The 15,904-nt window shown below is 53.9% G+C and overlaps 2 protein-coding genes across 2 annotated transcripts in view; both read left to right on the top strand.

Annotated features, from left to right (window-relative positions):
- PWP2 (PWP2 small subunit processome component) overlaps positions 1-15,904 on the top strand; it is a 613,222-nt gene that overhangs the window by 299,921 nt on the left and 297,397 nt on the right. The gene's annotated exons all lie outside the window — the stretch shown is intronic.
- Positions 11,491-14,825, top strand: LRRC3 (leucine rich repeat containing 3). The gene is made up of 2 exons (XM_032276580.1): positions 11,491-11,658; positions 12,477-14,825. The coding sequence occupies exon 2, from the start codon at positions 12,621-12,623 to the stop codon at positions 13,392-13,394; it is 774 nt and encodes a 257-aa protein (XP_032132471.1). The 5' UTR covers positions 11,491-11,658; positions 12,477-12,620; the 3' UTR covers positions 13,395-14,825.

The following is a 15,904-nucleotide window of genomic DNA, read 5'->3' as shown; positions in this document are numbered from 1 at the left end:
CCAGCCTCCAAGTGCAGCTCAGCCTCCATGTGGGGCCTCCAGGTGTAATCCAGCCTCCAGGTGCAGCCCAGGCTCCAGGTGTACCCCGGGCTCCAGGTGCATCCCAGGCTCCAGGTATAATCCAGCCTCAGGTGCAGCCCAGGCTCCAGGTGTAATCCAGCCTCCAGGTGTAGCCCAGGCTCCAGGTGCAGCCCAGCCTCCAGGTATAATCCAGCCTCCAGGTACAGCTCAGCCTCCAGGTGCAGCCCAGCCTCCAGGTGTAGCCCAGCCTCCAGGTGCAACCCAGCCTCCACTTGCTGCAGGGAAGGCCTGTGACTCCTCAGTGAGCTGCTGTGGGTCCAGACCTCTGCCTGGGACCATGCTGTGCTCAGTGCTCCTGTTTCTGGCTGCACCACCGGGCTGAGGTTCCACTGTCCAGGGCAGGTCTCGGCTCTGTCTGCAGGATCTAGAAATGCTCATGCTGAAGGTGGCACCCAGTGAAGGGTGGGGGCTGTGCCTGGGGGTCAGACCAGAGTGGGAGAACACCAAGGGGACAGGCGTCTGCTCTTCTCACTTACAACACACGCGCCATGAACTTCACCACTGGAACCACTTCAGCGGCACAGTGCGGTGGCCACAGCACATTCACGAACCGTTCCCCCGTCACCACTGGCCCCCTGCTCTGCCCGCTCCTAGAGGCGGTGCTCCTCCAACCCGGGACTGCACCCTCCTCCAGCAGCACCCCCAGAGGGCCCTGTGGCTGGGCTGTCTGTGGACACATGCTTGGGCCCAGCCACACACTAACAGCGGCCCTGTGGGAGGAAGTCTTTCCTCCCTTTATAGAAGGGACCTGGGATGCAGAGAGGGCAGAGGGCTTGCTCAGGCCTCTCAGCAGCCGCTGGTGAAGCCAGGCCCGAACCCAGCTCTCCTTGGCTGTGCCACGTGGCAGCCACAGAGGTCAGCAGCCCTTAGAACCAAATGGGAAGCCATGAAATGCCGGATTGACCTCTGATGTTTTGAGAGTCAAGCACGAGGTCTTCTGATCATTCACTCATTCATGCCTACCCGGTTGCTGAGCCTGTCTGTGCCCTGGGGATTGGGATTTGAGGGGTGCAGTGATGAGTAAGGCCCATCCCTGCCTGAGGACCTCACAATCCTGGAGGCAGGATGAAGTCCACTCAGGACTGTAGGAGCCAGACCGGGTTGGAGGCGGGGAAAAGCAGGCATTCCAGCAGAGGACGCCGGTGGCTTTTGGGATGAGGTGGATGAGTGTTGAGACTCCAAGGGCAGAACACACAGCAAACGGAAGCCAGGCAGTGGCACATTCCCCAGCCCAGATGTGGGCCAGCCCACTGTGGGCAGTGGGGAGCAGGCGGTGCCCTCATCCAGGACCATGGCATTGAAGGGAGCGAGAGTGCTTTGAACCGTGGTTATGGCCCACTGTCCCCAAGGGAAGAGCTCACAGTGAGCAAGATCTGGGTGGGGGCTGGCGAGAGGGTGAGCAAAAGCTAGCTGAATGCAGACACGATGGCCAGAGCTCCAGCAGCCTTCTGGGGCCACAAGAATGTGAGGCACATGCCTGGTGTGGGGGAGTGGGAGGTGAGAGGTGCTTCAGGAGCCCTCCCTCCAGAGTCCTTTCTTATGTGAAATGGGAATACACTGTGACACTGTTACTTTGGGTGCCAACCAATTTTAACCTAAAATTGTTTAAATATGCACCCAACCCGTTTTCATGGAACAATTGAATGTTTGAGGAAAACCCATCACTGCTGAAAAGGGCCCCGAAGTCAGCAGGTGTGGAGGAAGCAGAGCAAACACCACCCTCGAGAAAAGGGCAGTACATCTCCACAGGTTTATTTATTCACAGAGAAGTTGCAGCCTTAACACAGAATTGAAAATATAAACGTGAAAAATGTGATGTCCAAAAAAAATTACCGAGTGATGGGGTGAGTAGCAGGAGGCAAAGGCCGAAGAATGAGTGTGTGCCTGGAACGTGCGGTCGAGGGGTGCCAGCTTTCCTCAGATATCTGGGATGCGTTATTGCTTCCTTTTATTTGTACATGAAAATACATGAGTTTCTGTGCACAGCAGGGAAAGATCAAGGGAAAGTATAAAAAAAAAGGAAATGGAGGACGAATCCAGACATTCCAACAGCTGCAATGCTAAGAGTTTCCAAAGAAGAGCAGGATGGATGGGAGGGAAATAACGCACGCCCGGGCCCCACACCCCGCGACGGACGCTCCGCCTGCCCCTCGCGGTTTCTCCGCGGGCGCGGTGCCCAGAGCAGCGGCTGTTGCAGAATCGCTCTCCGTGAATGAGACACACAAACTGCAGAAGGAACAAATCTGGTCTGATGAAGCTCAATGAAAAAAAATTCCTCAATACGACTTCATTGTCAAAAAATTTTAGAACAATGAGGGCAAACGGAAACATTTAAAACCCAACGTGATAAAAAACAAACAAAAAAAACCCACCCCCAGACTTCCGCACAGCAGTCGGAGTGAGAGGAGAGGGCGTCGCAGAGTCCCCAGGTGACTGGCTTTGTGTCTGGAATCACAGACCTGGCCACGTAGGCCTCCGGGTGGCAGCACCCAGTGACAAACTTCAAGGACACAAAGTGTCACCCATACCTCCTTCCTGAAAGAGCTTCTCAGAGGTGATTTACAGAAAACAAAACAAAACGAATCAGGACAAAGCACACACCCCTGCAGCCTGCCCAGGCTGCGACAGCAACACGCCACAGGCTGGCTGCTCTCACCCTGCATACGCTTTTTCTCATGGTTCTGGAGGCTGGAAGTGCATGACCAAGGTGCCGGCAGATGCGGTTTCTGGGGAGGGCTGTCTGCCTGTGTCCACAGTTAACACAGCTGTATTGGACGCTGGAAATGTGCTAAGAGGATCCATCTTTCTCAACACACACAAGGAAAAGAGGTTGGCACCGTGGCTCAAGCCTGTGATCCCGGCACTTTGGGAGGCCAAGGAGGGCGGATCACTTGCGATCAGCCTGGGCAACATGGCAAAACCCCGTTTCTACTAAAAATGGAAAAAGAAAAATATTAGCTGGACATGGTGTCGAGTGCCTGTAGTCCCAGCTACTGGGGAGGCTGAGGTGGGAAGATTGATTGAACCCGGGAAGCAGAGGCTGCAGTGACCCAAGATTGCACCACAGCACTCCAGCCTAGGTGGCCAAAAAAAAAAAAAGAAAAGAATTTTAGGTTGGTGCAAAAGTAATTGCTTCTAATGGCTAAAACCACAGTTACTTTTTGCAACACCCTAATAGTGGCTGTGAGGCAGGAGCACGTGGATGAACTTGACTGCAGCGTCGTCCACAGCGTGGATCAGAACATCAAGTCGTACACCTTAACTGCGCACAATTTCTAGCTGTGAATTCTATCTCAGCAGAGTTCAAATGATTTTACAGAAATTTAATAATAGCCTAGAATTAAAATCCCGGACGGCCTCAGCACAGGTGGCAGAGGAGGCTTGTGAAGGCAGCTAACGTGCAATGGGGCTTCCCGTCTTGCTCCGGAAGAAGAACCAGGCGCTGGCCACACGTGAGAGCCGGGGACAGTGGGCTTACAAATGCAGGAAGTAGGCTAGAAGGGTGGAATAGAGGAATGACTTCAAACCATCGGAGGAATAAAATGAAACACACAATCAAGGAAAGAAAAATCACGAAAGAATGGTTAGTATGGGCTGGGCAAGGCGGTCCATGTCTGTAATCCCAGCACTTTGAGAGGCCAAGGCGGGCAGATCATCTGAGGTCAGGAGTTCAAGACTAGCCTGGCCAAGATGGTGAAACCCTATCTTTAAAAAAAAAAAAAAAAGAATGGTTAATATGAAATAAGATGCCAGAAAACAGTCAAACCGTGACAGTGATGACCACACATGGACATGGCGAGTCTCATATTAGGATAAAAACGTAACACCCAAAACAAAAACTTGGGGATGCCTGCATCAGGCAAAGCTCTCAGGAATCAAGCCATGGAAACGGCTGTCAAGACCAACAGAGCTAAAGGCGGAGTTTGTCCTTTTAAGGAACAAAGACAAAGGTAATTGGACAAAGGCAGAAATGCATCAAGAAGATGCCACAATCACGGTCTACCATCTAACACCGTGAATATATAAGGCAAAAATATTTATAAATACATAAGGCACAATTCTCAAATTTATAAGGCAAAATGGCCAGAAATTCAAGAAGAAATTGGCAAATCCACAGGCGTAGCTGACGTCTTCTCAGATTTCTCTCAGAAATCAAAGCTATCAAGAAGAACAAGGAGGCCGGGCATGGTGGCGCACGACTGTAATCCCAGCACTGTGGGAGGCTGAGGTGGGTGGATCACTTGGGGTCAGGAGTTTAAGACCAGCCTAGCCAACATGGCAAACCCTGCCTCTGCTAGGAATGGAAAAATTAGCCGGGCGTGGTGGCACATGTCTGTAATCTCAGCTACTCAGGAGGCTGAGGCAGGAGAATCACTTGAACCTGGGAGGCGAGTTGCAGTGAGCCATGATCACGCCACTGCACTCCAGCCTGGTGACTGAGCAGCACAGGGAGAATGGGACGGAATTGGAATTTAGGCAGTGGAGACTGAGTCTGCTCTGTGAGAGTGTGTGCATGCGTGTGTGTACCTACAAATATGGATGTCCGTGTGCCCGCCTGCAGTTATATCTACTCGTGTCTTTAGGGATTATGTATTATTACATATTGTGCATATAAGTCATGTAGTGTGCATGAACACACACATGAATGATACACGAACAAACGCTCCAGATAGCGTGTGGTTGTGCATCTGCTCCGCTGCAAGCAGGTCCTGAGGAGACACGTCATCTTCAGACACACACAGAACAGCACAACCTCGCAGAGGGGGTCCCAGCAAGCTTCCGAAGCACCCCCACCCTGCTGGCCACACCCTCCGGCCACAGCGTCAGGAGTCACGCTACGATGGGGGTGCGTGCCATGAGAGGACAGCTGGCATGAGTGGAGCTCTGAGCACCCTCAGGCCCTGAGCACCCAGCCCCTGGCCAGCTCCACAATGGCGCTGTCGGCCGGCGGGCCCTGCTGGGAATGCAGCCCTCCTTGGCTCTGCCCCCTGTGAGGGGCTTTTGCCCTCACCACCCGACCTCGTGCACAGGAGGCCTCACCTCCTTCTGTTTCCCGGGCTGGGTGATCGTGGGGAGGGCAGGGCCACTGGGAGACTGGACTTTGCCCTGACACTCAGCCACAGGGATCTGGGGGAAGGAAGTGGGGACTTTGAGCTGGGCATGCCGTCCTCCCTAACAAAGCAGGAGTTGTCTCTGGAGAGCCATAGGGGCTGCGGCAGCACCCCCAGGGGCCCCCTTACACTGCCTCCAGCTGGGACACCCTGGAGGTCCAGTGGGGGAGAAATGAGACGTGAGAGAGAATGAGAGGGTGCGTGCCACCCGGCGGGTGCTTCTCTCCGGCGCGGCTGGAGGGTTTTCAGAAGAACATTCATAACCTTAAATGCACTTGTTTGAGAATGAAAAGACAGAAATAGATGGTCTAAGTTTATGACTCAAGAGGCTCAAAAAATAGCTACAAAATAAACCCAGAGGCGCAGATGAAGACAATGTCAAGATTTTAATGAAATAGGAAAAAATAAAGAACTGGTATGATAAATAGATTCAAAAACCAGTTCTTGGAAGACAGCAACAAAATTGACAAAGCTTAGACGACTTGGAGCAAGGGAAAGCCAGAGGTCGCGATGGGTGGGGCGTGCGGGAGAGCCCACAACGAGGGGGGCTCCGGACATCCAAGGTAGGACCCCAGGAAACGGGGCAGGCTGGGAGCCAGGGGCAAGGAGGTGGCTCAGGCGGCTGGAGGGACTCCGGGAAGGACGGCCAGGCAGTACAGACAGCGCTGGCACGCCCAGGAGGGAACATCGCCAGTCCAGGTTTTCAAGATTGACAGAGAAATCCAGGGATTCAGGGAGCTTAGGGGAAGGCTCAGTCTGGCCAAAGCCACTGAGGACCAATTGGCTGAAAGGCAATTCACGCGGGCGGAGGCCCTGGGGAGTGTAGCTGCTGCGGCCGGCCCTCGCCACGGTGCTGCCCCTGTCCTGCCTGTGAGATGGCGGGGGCTCTGTCTGAGGGTCTCCATGCTGGGTGACAGGCAGGGGCCAGGCCCGGAGGGGTGAGTGTGGAGGCAGGGGCTGTGGGGTGGTCAGCCTGCACCCAGTAGCCAGCCGTGGCAGCAGGGTGGGGCTCATATGAGGCCGCCTTGTCTCTGAGTGTGGCGTGGGCAGCCCTGGCCCCCTCACTCAGGACATTTTAATCGTTGGCCTGCGGGTGTCCCAGCCCCGCAGATGCCACAGCTGCAGCTCCTCCATGCCAATCCCCAGTGAGACACACAGACCTCGCCGGTCTGGACGCTCTCGTGGCTGCGTTTTACCCCAGACCACAAGGCTGGATTCCGGGCAGACAAGGGTGTGAGATGCTCAGCCCGGAACCCAATCCCAGCCATGAGGGAGGCCACAGCGCTCAGACCAGGGAGGCAGGAGGAGGTGGTGTTTTTGAGAGCACTGCCAGGCTGTGTGCAGGGCTCTGGCAGTCCGCTGACGCCTTCACCAAATGGGGCGGCCACACACGCAGGACCCACGGGACCCAAAGAAGGCGCTCACTGTGTGGCTTCATGCAAGCGCCCCTGACTTCTCCATCGGCCCATCAGTGCACATGCTGTCAATACCTGGAAGTGTCCAGACCAGCAAGCATGCCGCACATCCGCAACGTCTTGACGGTGGCATAATGCCCACTTAGTCACGCACACACCTCCTAGGTGTGAGCAGCAGATGGGTTCTTGCTTATGTCAACAGCCAGCACCGGGTCCTCTCCAACCCCCCAGAGCCCTGGAGCCCCCTGCATGGCTGTCCGCATGCTCCTGACCTTCTTACCCCACCACCAGCCTCATCTGCTCCTGAACCTCCCGAAGCAGAACCTGGCCTCCTTCGCTCTTTGTAACGTCTGCGGATTCATTCCTCACTGTCTACACGGCAGTGTTCAGTGGCAACTGTGTGAATTCATCTGATTTAAATATTTTAAATATCCCAGAATGTTTGGGTTTGGTGTCTCTTCCGTTTTTAACATATCAGCTTCACAGTTCACATTATTTTAATCCCTTTAAGAGATAATTGCTGATTTAAAGCAAAAATCCTAACAGTGTGTTGTGGGGTTTATGACACATGAGAAGGTGTCATGGTGACAGTGTGGGGTCCAGGCAAGGGCAGTGGCGCTTGCTTGGAGGATCTTATCATACGCCTGACCCGCTGGGGCTAGAGCAGCAGGGGGTGGGTCACGCTCTGCCCTGGGGCAGCCACTGAAAGGGCAGCAAAGCCACTGCTGAGAAGCCAGGCGGGGAACACACACGGAATCCTGAGGAAGACCTGAGGTGGGAGACAGGTCAGAGGAACAGGGCCGGCTAGAGCATCCAGGGAAGAATCAGCACACACCCGCTGGCCAGAGCGATCCTCACCTCAAAACAAGGTCAGCAAGGCCAGAGTCACCCCCGCAAAGCCGGGCAAGCCGGACTGCTGCCCCCACTCAGCTTCTGCAGGTCCTCTGCTCGTGTTCTTTGTCCCTTCCAGGATTCCATGCTGCATTCAGCTGTCACTTCTGTCTTCTCTTGTCTTCCATGAGCTTTTTGCCTTTGAACGCACTGACCAGTCACTTTGTAGAGTGTTTCTCAGTTGGGGTATGTCTGGGTGTTCTTGAGATTGGAATGGGGCGATGCCTTTTTGGCAGGAATATCAGAGAAATTACGTCCTTCTCAGAGTGCTGTATCGAGGGTACGTGATGCCAGTCTGCCTCGCTGCTGATGGCCGAGCTTTGCCACGTGGATGAGGTGGTTTCTCCACTGAAAATCGGTTATCACTTTTTTAAAGTTAATAAATATGTTGAAGCAGATACTTTGATCCTACGGAAATCTCCAAGGAAGCTAATTTAAGTATAAGACATACTAGGTAAAAAGTAAAAAGGTGAAAGAAGTTATCCCGAGCTAAACTAATAGAAGGAAAGCAGGAGTCAATTTCAAGTCAGAGTTTAGGGATGAAGAGGGTCATTTCATGATGACACACGGGTCAACCCCTCAAGAGCATGCAAATGTGAGCACAGGGTCTCAAAGCACATGCAGTAAAAGCTGAGAGAGCTGCAAGGAAAAATTACAGATAAATCTGAAATTGCAGTCAGAGGTTTTGATACCATTATCAAGAATTTGTTTGCTTGATAGTGGTGTGGAAACCTCCGATTGCATCTGTTGCCCAGGCTCAAATGCAGTGGCACAATCAAAGCTCACTGCAGCCTTGACTTCATGGGCTCAAGAAATCCTCCTGCCTCAGCCTTCCAGGCAGCTAGGATTGCAGGCACGTGCCACCATGCATGGCTAATTTTTTGTAAAGATGGTGTCTCACTGTGTTGCCCAGGCTGGTCTCTCAGTAATTAGCAGAGCAAGTAGCCAGAGAGTGGATGATAATTTAGGCTACTCAAATAACACAGTTGTTGCCATTTATAGGATAATTCATTGAACAACAGAACACAAATTCAAGTGCACATACAATAACTGCCAACCATATTTGGGGCCATGAATGAGTCTCAATAAATTTAAAAGGATCCAAAACGTAGACTGTGTCCTCTGACAACAATGGATTTAAATTAAGGATCAATAGCAGAAAGAGCTCTGGAAAATGCCCAAATATCTGGAAATGAAATAGCACACTTCTAAACTCATGGATCAAAAAAGAAATCAGAGGGAAAATTGTAAATTATCATAAACTTAATGAAAACAAAAATACAATATGTCAAAATGTCTGGGATGCAGTTAAAGCTGGACTTAGAGGGAAATTTATAGTACTAAATGCTTATACTAGTAAAGAAGGTCACAGATCAGTGACGCCAACTTCCACCTTAAGAAACCTAAAAAAGAAGAGAAAGTCAAACCCAATGTAAGCAAAAGCGGCTGGTGCGATGGCTCCTACCTGTAATCCCAGCACTTTGGGAGGCTGAGGTGGGCAGATCACATGAGGTCAGGAGTTTGAAACCAGCCCAGCCAACATGGTGAAACTCTGTCTCTACAAAAAATACAAAAATTAGCTGGGTGTGGTGGTGCATGCCTGTAATCCCAGCTACTCAGGAGGCTGAGGCAGGCTAATCACTTGAACCTGGGAGATGGAGGTTGGAGGTTGCAGTGAGCCAAGATTGCCCCACTGTACTCTAGCTTGGGCAACAAAGCAAGACTCTGTCTCAAAAAAAAAAAAAAAAAAAAAAAAAAAGTAAGCAAAAGAAAGAATGAAGATAAGAGTGAAAGTCAATGAAAAAAAAGGACAACATTCAATGAAACCAAAAAACTATTTCTTTGAGAGGATCAATGTGATTGATAAACTTCTATCTGATTGTTCAGTTAAAAAAGAAAGTCACAGATTACCAGTATCAGAAATGAGAAAGGTGACATCACTTCATACTTCACAGATGTTGAAAGGATAAGGCAATATTATGAACAACTTTATGCTAATAAATTCAACAAAGTATATGAGATGGGCAATTTCTTGAGTGATACAAACTACGTATATTCAGTCAAGAATAAAGTAACCTCAGCAGTTGTATATCCATTAAATAATTCAACCACATATAACAATGATAATACATCATGACCACGTGGGGTATATCCCAAGGACACAAGATTGATTTAACACGTTACAATCAATCAGTATACTCTATCATATTAACAGACCACCAAACAAAAAGATTCTCAATAGACGCAGAAAAACAAAATCCAACTTTTATGCCTGATTAAAAAAACTCTCAGCAAACCAGAGAAAGGATAGTCTTTTGAACAGCCTTGAAAAAACTAATTCGCCACATACGCAAAACATAAACTTGAATCATATCTCATACCATAAACCCAATTCAACTTAAGATAGGTAATAGACCCAAATGCAAACCTTTAAAACTCTAAAACCCTTGTGACTTTGGGTGAGGCAAAGATTTCTTACATAAAGCAGTATCCATATAAGAAAAACAGATAAATTGGACTTCCTCAAAGTTAAAAACGCCTGCTCTTGGAAAAACTGTTAAGAGAACGAAGACACAATCCAAAGGCTCAGTGAAAACATTTACAGATCCCATGTCTGATAAAGGACTTGTATCCAAAATATACAACAAACTCCAAAACTCAGTAACGAGAAAATAACAACCCAGTTAAAAGTGAGTAAAAGATTTGAGCTCAACACTTCCTACGGAGATGGGGAATAAACAGATGAAACAACGCTCAACACCGCTGGCCAACGGGAAAATGCAAATTAAAAACACAATCCCATCCACTGCCACACACCTATTAAGGTATCTGAAATTGAAAAGATCGACCATACCAAGTGCTGGGGAGGATGTGGAATGTAAAACCATACAATCACTTTGACAGTTTATTAAAAAGTTTAACATATGGCTATCATGGCATCCAGCCACTCCACTCCTAGATATGGAGTCAAGAGAAAGAAAAACCTTCATCCAAAGACCTGTACACAATGTTTGGATAAACTTTATCTGTAAGAGACAGCAGCAGAAACAACCCAAATGCCCACAGCAGGTGAATGGATGCACACTGTGGTACATTCATACACTGGAGTACCACGCGGTGGTAAAGGAAGTACGCACTGATAAACCCAACGACACAGGCGAATCTAAAAAATCCTTGTGCTGAGTGAAAGAAGCTACACAACAAGTATGTACTATATGATTCAATTTATGCAAATTACAGGAAATGCAAAGTAATCAGTAGTGACAGAAGGCAGATCAGTGCTTGCCTGTGATGAGATGACCAAGAGGGAACTCAAGGTGTTTACTACGCAGATGGCGGTAGTGGTTTCACAGGGTTATCCAAGGGTCAGAACGTAACAAATTTAAATATGTGGCTTTATCAGTTACGCCACGACAAAGCTGCTTTTTGAGAACCATGAGAACAGCTCAGGTCCAGCTCAAATGCCCCCATCCTGCATTTCCTGCCTTCCTTGAGATGTCAGACGCCAGGTGGAGGAGCTGGGGTAGTGGGCAGGAGAGGACATAGACGGACGGAGATCAAGCCCTACTCACCCCCTAGCACGGGCTTCCCGCAGACCCAGGGTCTTCAAGCCCCAGAAGTCCGGTGCCAGAGGGAAGAGAGGATTTGCCCAGAGTGAGGGCCAGGGTCTGGACCCACAGCGCCTCCCGGCCCGTAGGCCCCGCCTACACGCCACAACCACGCCCACAGCCCCCAAAACCACGCCCACAGCCCTTGCGACCTGGGTCTGAGTACCAGCTCCGTCTAAAGCCTTACCACCGGCCCCTCCCACGCCCCGCCCCATCCCCCTCGGGCCCCGCCCCGCCCCAGGCCCCGCCCCAGGCCCCGCCCCCAACCCCGCCCCCGCCTAACCACAAGTCCCGTTCAGGTTTCCCTACATGCACCGCCCCTGCCCCGCCCCTGCCCCTAGGCCCCGCCCCACGGGAATCGACACGGCCAGTCTCCGCCTTTTGCCCCGCCCCTCGCCCACGCAGGCCGGAGCCGCGGCCTCCCCAGCGAGTGGTCGTGGGCGCCGGCGCAGGGGCAGCGGGGTCGCCGCGCCGGGTGTTGCGGAGGGGTGTGGCGGGCTCCGAGAGGCCCGGCAGCGGCTCGCAGAGCAGCCTCCAGCCGCAGCAGCGCAGGTAAAGCCCTCACCCAGCCCCGGGAGCGTGGCTCCCCCGCTTACCGTGCCCATCCCCCGCCGCGAGTGCCGGGGTCCCGGGGTTCCCGGTTCCGGGGGTCCCAGGGCCGAGGATCTGAAGGCTCGAGGTCCCGGGGTCCGCGCCCAGCCCGGGCAGCTCTGCGCGCGGCCCCGCCGTCCACGCCCAGAGCGGGCCGCGCGCGCAGGGCTTGGCCCCTGTTTTCTGCGTTTCGTTCTTCAGGCAGTTGAAGAAAGGCGCGGTTCTGTGCCCGGTGCGAGCTGCGGCTCCGTTAGGGCTGGCGGGGAAGCGCTTGCTGGGTTATTCCAATTTTCGGGGATTGTGGGAGTTAGCCGGGCGATGGCCGCGGGAGTAGCCCCTGGCGCGCGAGCGCCCGCTGGTGCCCGACCACGTGCCCGGCCTGACCCGCGCTCCAGGCTCCGGGTTCGGGAGAAGCTCCAGCGGTCCCCGGCCTCCCGGCTTCCACCCTGAGGAGGGGCTTGGTGGTCCCAGGCCGCCGCCTGCCGGCCGCCCGGCTTTTGGTCCCCAGCGGTGCGGTAGGTGGCCAGGGCTGGCCGCAGTGACCACCGCCTGGGTCACGCAGGACCCCCTGGCAGTGCCAGCTCCCTGCACTTGTGCGATGCTCCTCCCGGGCACATACTGGGAGTCTCCAGAAGTAAGGACAGGCAGAGCTGTTTAAGGAGGCGCCTCCCCACCCCAGACCCTTTAGTGAGCACTCGGCACCGTCCCCACTGCGTTTCCCAGGTGACTGCAGCAGGCAGCACTGACCACCTCCCTCCTTCCTGCTTCTTCCCTTTCAGAGCTGCGAGAGTGGAGCGCACTGCTTCTCCCAGCGGGGCAGGACGGCGGGTTTGCCTCTGGTTGGAGGAGGCCTTGTCCCTGCGAAGAGTTCCATCCCCAGGCCGTAGCAGAGGGCACGTGTCCCTGCCCCAGGCCAGGTCAGGATGGGCTCCATGGGCCCACCTCGCCCCTCGCTGCCGCTGGTCTTCGCCTGGGCGTCTTGCCTCTTCCTCCTCTTCTGCCTGCACCTGGGCGACTCCTGCCCACAGCCCTGCCAGTGCCCTGACCACGTGGGGTCCGTGGCTGTCGACTGTAGCTTTCGGGGCCTGCAGGAGGTCCCCCAGGACATCCCCGCCGACACCGTGCTCCTGAAGCTCCACGCCAACCAGATCTCCCACCTCCCGGATGGGGCCTTCCAGCACCTGCACCGGCTCAGGGAGCTGGATCTGTCCCACAACGCCATCGAGGCCATTGGGCCTGCCACCTTCACGGGCCTGGCTGGGGGCCTGCGGCTGCTGGACCTGTCCTACAACCGTATCCAGCGGATCCCCAAGGATGCCCTGGGCAAGCTCGGCGCCAAGGTACGCCTGTCCCACAACCCCCTGCACTGTGAGTGCGCCCTGCAGGAGGCCCTGTGGGAGCTGAAGCTGGACCCCGACTCCGTGGACGAGATCGCCTGCCACACCTCGGTGCAGGAGGAGTTCGTGGGGAAGCCTCTGGTTCAGGCTCTGGACGCAGGTGCCAGCCTCTGCAGTGTCCCCCACAGGACCACCGATGTGGCCATGCTGGTCACCATGTTCGGCTGGTTCGCCATGGTCATCACCTACGTCGTGTACTATGTGCGCCACAACCAGGAGGATGCCCGCAGGCACCTGGAGTACCTGAAGTCTCTGCCCAGCGCACCCACCTCGAAGGACCCCCTTGGCCCGGTGCCCTAGTGTCTGTTCTGGCAGACCCTCGTCGGTGGCTGCTGCCGCTTCTGTAACAGGTGGTGACTGATGCTGCTTCTGCTGTCCCCTGAGGCAGGTGTCACAGACATGTATGCTGTGCCCCACCCCCGCACTCGGGTGCAGCAGCACGTCCAGGCAGGGAGGTTTTGCCATCTGATCCGCTTGACGGATGAGGAACCTGAAGCTTAGAGAAACGGAGTGACTGCCTGTGACCACACCATCTGGAAATGATCCCAATGGGACTTCAGCCTGGGCCGTCCATTGTGGCAGTCTGCTTTCCTTCTGCCGTGCCAGCCTCTGCCACACAGGGCTGCAGGCTGTGGTTATGCACTCGGAGGAGGCAGGGCACACTCCACAGTGTGAGGGCTCACGAGAGGGGGCTTGGGTGCGGGTTCACCTGCTGAAGGCGCTGATAAGTCCTGTGCTGGGGAGCTGGCTTGCCCTTGTTTGCCTACAGAGTGCATTGTGGGTAAACATGAGCCCTGTTACAATGTTCCGAGTACATTGGAACATAAGCCCTGTTTCCAGAGCAAAGTAACAGAGACCAGGTTTTTCTAGAGAGCTAAGTGGGCTGTGCTGCTCAAACTGTCCTTTATTCTCACAATGTTTGTTTTGAGTAACTGTAGTGCCAAAATTTCAGTCCAGTGATGGGGTGAGCAGTACCAAGAGAGACCTGTGAGAAGTCCAAGGTCGATCGCCCAGGGGCAGGCAGCAGCCACACACCCGGGCCCTGCCTGCTGCCTGCCCCTCTGGCTGTGCCTGTTTCGGGAGGCCCTGCCCTGGCGCGATCTCGGCTCACTGCAGTCTCTACCTCCCGGGCTCAGTCACTTCTCCTGCCTCAGCCTCCCGAGCAGCTGGGATTACAGGCACGCACCACCACACCCAGCTAACTTTTGTATTTTTAGTAGAGACAGGGTTTCACCATGTTGGCCAGGCCAGTCTCGAACTTCTGGCCTCAAGTGATCCTCCCACCTCGGCCTCTCAAAGTGCTGGGATTACAGGTGTGAGCCACCGCGCCTGGCCCTGTGCCTTGCTTTTCTACTCACTGAGATCTAAAACAGCTCTTTTTCCAAGGCCAGGAGTACTGGTGTTTGATGTTTCAAGGCCAGTCAATGGGATGCTTCAGTTTCTCTAGCAACAGAAACTCTCTATTTTCACCTTTGCTGCCAGGGATCTCAGAGATAATTTGTGCTCAGATTTCTTACCTTACTTCACATTCAGGTTAGATATTACCTCCACCTATATGACAGTAATTCCTGATTTTATTTTTTATTGTCTTTTTCATGAGTGTTTATATTTTAAAGTACTTTGAGTATTTTGGGGGGAGCAAATGAGTTCTCAGTGTACACTGTGTGTTGACTGAAGTGTATGAATGTAGAGATGTTTCACCAAGGAGATGCTTAAAAATGATTAGCAGTTTCAGGTGGTTTCTGTTTGGAAGGCATCAGGCGACCTGAAGTGGGAGGTGAGAGCCTGTCCAGTGTGCATGCTGGTCCTGCTGTGCCCAGTGTGTGCAGAGTGAGTCACGGGGGCATCTGCGTTGTGAGGTTCTTGGTGGGCTTTGCTGTGCTCTCCTGTGCAGATGTGGGGAGGGTGGGGAGTCGGGCCCAGTGTGTGAGTGGAGGCAGTGCCATCCCTGCCTGCTTCCCTCATGCCACGCTGCCTGAATGTCGGTATGCTCGGAGGACAGAGACCTCCAGCGCCGCTTACCCTTCCGGTGAGAGCTAGAACAGAGTGCGCCGGTGCTGGCATGGGGCCGCGTGGTCCTGGTGGTCCAGACAGGCCCAGCACGTGGCGGGGGGGTCTGGTTCCACTGTTTGGAGGAAGTGGGCACTGACACAATGGAGTACCCGGGCCTGCGGGGGTTTCTATCTGGAGGACGCGGGGCTAAAAGCAAAGGATGAGGAAGCGTGGGTGACGGACCGGTGCCGTCCTGGCTCTCTGATGGATGCGGGGGGGGGCAGGTGAACTGTTGCTGGCCTGGCTGGTGGGCCTGGGCTCACGTGTCAATTGGCGTCCTCCTGCCACCCCTTCTCCATGCTAGGGAGCCTGTGGTGGGTTTGCCTGACACGTGTGACCCCAGGTCCCAAGGAGAGTGTGGACCGAGGCCTGGGTGGGGAAGGCAGGCCCCTGGCTTGGCCCTGAGTCCTGTGGGTGCTGACCAGTCCCGTCTCGCATTTTTAGGGGCTCTTTCCCTACTGTCAGGGAATCAGGCAGGCCCCGGAATCAGGCAGGCCCCGGAATCAGGCAGGCTCCGAAATCAGACAGGGTCTGGAATCAGGCAGGCCCCGGAATCAGACAGGCTCCGGAATCAGACAGGGTCTGGAATCAGGCAGGCCCTGGAATCAGACAGGCTCCGGAATCAAGCAGGCCCCGGAATCAGACAGGCTCCGGAATCAGACAGGGTCTGGAATCAGGCAGGCCCTGGAATCAGACAGGCTCCGGAATCAAGCAGGCCCCGGAATCAGACAGGCTCCGGAATCAGACAGGGTCTGGAA

This window comes from Sapajus apella, unplaced genomic scaffold, assembly GCF_009761245.1.
Source record: "Sapajus apella isolate SASKATOON/1434 unplaced genomic scaffold, GSC_monkey_1.0 scaffold8, whole genome shotgun sequence".
NCBI classification, from domain to species: Eukaryota; Metazoa; Chordata; class Mammalia; order Primates; family Cebidae; genus Sapajus; species Sapajus apella.
The sequence above is the reverse complement of the archived record's forward strand: the minus strand, read 5'-3'. Positions and strand labels throughout refer to the sequence as shown.